This window comes from Bison bison, unplaced genomic scaffold (assembly GCF_000754665.1).
Source record: "Bison bison bison isolate TAMUID 2011002044 unplaced genomic scaffold, Bison_UMD1.0 scf7180017857558, whole genome shotgun sequence".
Classification (NCBI taxonomy): Eukaryota; Metazoa; Chordata; class Mammalia; order Artiodactyla; family Bovidae; genus Bison; species Bison bison.
The window spans coordinates 14,867-18,947 of NW_011488131.1; the positions used below are offsets into that span (position 1 = coordinate 14,867).

At 44.9% G+C, this 4,081-nt stretch overlaps 1 protein-coding gene across 1 annotated transcript in view; it reads right to left on the minus strand.

The window, feature by feature from the left end:
• Positions 1-1,237: 1,237 nt before the first annotated feature.
• The window catches only part of LOC105003610 (protein SSX2-like), a gene marked incomplete at its 5' end in the record, with an annotated part of 9,319 nt that continues 6,475 nt past the window's right edge, over positions 1,238-4,081 (minus strand). Inside the window, one exon of the mRNA XM_010860882.1 lies at positions 1,238-1,521. Coding sequence (XP_010859184.1) covers positions 1,238-1,521 — 284 coding nt within the window. The remainder of the gene's footprint in view (positions 1,522-4,081) is intronic.

Consider the following 4,081-nt stretch of genomic DNA (forward strand, 5'->3'; position numbering starts at 1 on the left):
CAAACAACTGGGAAAAACTTGTAAATGTTTACTGTCAGTGACCGACGCTGAGTGAATGAATAATGGAGGTTTGGAGCATGTGCGGAACAGGAAACAGAGTGAGACAGACTTGTTCAGGACATGCTGCTAAAGAGGAAAAGCAGGTGAGAGATGCTCATACGGGTACCCTGTGGATGTGTGTAAATACAGAGAAAAACGTTCACAGTAAAACACACAGAACTGCCCTCAGTAGTTACATCTGGAGAGGGGGAGGTTAGTGCTGTTCTGTACAAAGAATATCTGACAATATTTGTTTATTTTTAAGGCAGCGGCATGGATGTGTGTGCATGCTAAGTCACTTCAGTCGTGTCCAACTTTGTGCGATCCCATGAACTGTATGTAGCCTTCCAGACTCCTCTGTCCATCAGATTTTCTAGGCAAGAATACTGGAGTGGGTTGCCAATGCCCTCCTCCAGGGGATTGCCCTGACCCAGGGATCAAACCTGCGTCTCTTGCCTCCTGCATTGGCAGGCAGGTTCTTTACCACTAGCACCACCTGGGAAGCCCTAGAGGCATGGATACACAGACAGAAACACACGGCAGGTATATGTCTTGCTCATTAACACAACTTTAATAACTAATAATGCTTGGCACATAGTAAGGAAAATCATGTTTAACTGTTGTGAACTGTTTATTTCATGTGCTAGGAATTCATAGCCGTGCCATGTTCATGAACAGCCACCAAGTTCTGCTTCTTATCTTGGGCACTTGTCACATCCGTGAGGCTGAGGCAAGGAAAGAGAAGGAAAATAAATGACAACGAGCTCCCACTGACTGATAAATTACTATTCAGCTCCTCATTTTGACCTGCATGGCCCCTGTGCACTCCCATTCCATCCTGCCTTGTGCAGGATGTGCACCTATGTGCACCTCTCACTGCTCCTGAAGACCAACCTTGTGTTCAGGCTGCAGCAACTCTGTCAACTGTCCAGTGAGGTTTTCGGCTAGAGGAATGTGTCGCCTACATGCTAGAAGCTGACCTGGAGTTTGGGAGCCCACAGCATCCTGGGGAGGGAAGATCTCTGGATATACAGAGCAGGAAGTAGAAAAAGCATGGGAATCCTTCTCATTTAGCCTCAGAGCTGCACCCCCAAGGGACTGGGAGAAAGGAACAAGTGACAAGACAGGATACAACTAACATAAGAGAACAGTGCCTTTTGTGGGGATGTGGGGATGGAGAGAAAGGTTACTTACAGATTTAGTCATCTTCATCTTCCTCTTCCTCGGGATCACTGATCTCTTCATAGGCCACTGGTTTTCTTTTTCGCAGTCTGTTGGCCCAAACATTAACTGTGTTTCTATTGGATTCTTCCTCGTGATCGCTGATCTCTTCTTGGGCAACTGGTTCTCTTTTTTGCCGTCTGTTGGCCCACACATCAACCGTGTTTCCATTGGATTCTTCCTCAGGATCACTGATCTCTTCGTAGGCAACCGGTTTTCTTTCTCGCAGTCTGATGGCAGAAACCTTCTTTTTCTTGGATCCTGGAGAAGAGTTGGTACATGGGTGTTGGGTGGGTTAGGGAGTGTCGGGTCCTGTTTTGTGAGATAAGGAGATGCCTCCTCCCTCCCCAGGTGTCCACAGGACTTCTACACAGTCTGTTTTGCACACTTTCTGGCTCAAAGAGGCTGAGAGGTTAGACCCACACCAATACACACCAAACAGCAGTTAGAGTTTTAGCTTCTGGCTCCTTTCACCAGTAAGTAATTCAGATTACTTACCACATTTATTCCGACCGTCTTTCACTCAGCAGATATTAAAGGCATATCGTGTGTCAGGCATTGAGCTGAGGGTGGGGATAAAACTCTGAGTAAGATGTGTTCCCAAGTTATCACAGATGGAATGACCTGAGTTCCCCCACCAGGGATTGAATCCATGCTCCCTGCAGAGTAGGTGCAGTCTTAACCACTGGACTGCCAGGGAAGTCCCTTGAATTGAACACCTTTGAACAGCCTGTGAACTTGGATTCTTTATTTCCATTTTATGGACTAGGAATCTGGAGCTCAGAGAATTTGAAAGGCTTGCCCCCAGTTACATGGCTTTCATATGGATGACAACTCAGATCTGTGATTCTGTAAGTTACACGTTTTTAAAACAAATTTGGCCATGCCAAGTGGTTTGTGGGATCTTAGTTCCTTGATCAGGGATCAAACCCAGGCCCCAGCAATGAGGACCCTGGAAGTCAGCTCAAATGTTTCAGCTGGAGCTGAGCAAGCTCTCAGCCCAGCCTGGCCCTAGGCCTGTCCAGGATCCATCTCCCATGGCTAACCCATTCACTTGAACATGGCCAGGGAAGACAGAGGAGTTGTTCCCAAACAAGTAAGAAAAGTGGTTTCTCTTACCTGCTGTTTTCTTACTCTGCTGAGCAGAGATACTTGCTTTTGCCTGGGAGCGCAGCTGTCTCTGAGCCTGCTCTGGGCCTGATGTTCCTGGTACTATCTTCGAACGTTTTTTTCCCTTTACAGGCTTCTTGGGCATCACCTTTTTAACGTGAAAGTCACATACAATCAGTATCCATTTCTCAAGTGCTTTAGAGCTTACAAAGTGTTTTCTTGTGCAGTACCTTAATTAACGTCCTCAACAAGTCTGGGGGATCATTATATTACCTGTACCTAAATTACGAAGAATCTAGGAAGTTAGAAGGAAATGGAATGGTCTAAATGAAGGGCGTTTCCAGGATTAGAACGCTTGTTTTCATGCTTTTTCCAGACTGACACCCTCACCAAGAGAAATCTCCAAGTGAGCAGGAGTGTGGTACACGGAAGATTTGGGAAAGTAGAGCATTCTAACGATCCATGAGGTCTGTGAAAATGAGGAGGGGCTTCTATAAAATCTAAGGGATTGAAGATAAGATGGTTGACAGCTGCGGGGAGAGCAAATGGAACAATGTGCAGAGGGGACAAAACGCTGCTGGCAAATGGTGTGGGAGAGATGAATATAGGGAAAGGAGAAGAGAGAATGGTTCACATAAATTCACGCAGACAGCCAAGAAGGTGGTGCCAGATGTTGCATCCTGTCCTACCTCGGCAAGAACATTTCATGTGGAATTAGGTGAGGTGGTTCCTGTACCAATTCTACTTGTGTCAGGGTGTGTCGCTGACCAGCGATCTTAAAGCCAACCTTCATTCAGCTCTTGTTTATAAAACTGTGAACGATAACTATATAATCAGCTCCCTTATTTATGCATCAGTGAACAATAACTGTAAAACAAGCTAAGTGAAAGAACTTTCTAAGGCTATAAATGCTGTTTAAATGTGATAATAATAAAAACAAACACTTTTATGATCCCTCTTTGAATTCTCTCTTCAACCGTGTCCACACTGCTACTGGTAACCCAACCACCAGATCCCTTTACCCTCTAAACTATAGTTTAACCTGCAACTGCAGAAGAACTCATTCAATAAACCTCTAAGGGTCTTCCTGGGCTGGAACTGGGACTTCAGAGATGCCTCAGGGGCAGACAAGGTCCCTAAGGAGCTCACAGAAGAGAGAGGCTGACAGTTCAAGTGATTCCCAAGCAACACAAAAGGGGCCCTGTTGTGAGAGTGGGTGTCTAAACAGAAGTGTCAGCAGCATCTGCAAAGTTTAGGGGAAACGCCTGAGCTTCAGAAACGTGTGGAAAAGCTTATAGGTTTGGAAATGGCTTGGGGCTTTGGATTAGACTACTACCACTGCCACTGTTGGGCTTCCCTGGTGGCTCAGATGTAAAGAATCTTCCTGCAATGCAAGAGATCCAGGTCTGATCCCTGGGTCAGTAAGATCCTCTGGAGAAGAGAACAGCCATTGTGGTCTCAAGCAGATTATTTAACATCACTGTACGACAGTATCTGCATTATTATGAGTAGTAGTATTTAATAATACTAATAATAACTTCATTATTATTTGGGGATAATAATGGCAGTAACATCATAGAGGTTTTAAGGGCTAAATACACTAATCCATGTGAATTGCCTAAAATAGTATCTGTCATCACTCTGAAATCAAAAGAAGTAACAGCTATCACAATTCTTGTTAATTATTATTTAGCTCTTGGTACTACATCAG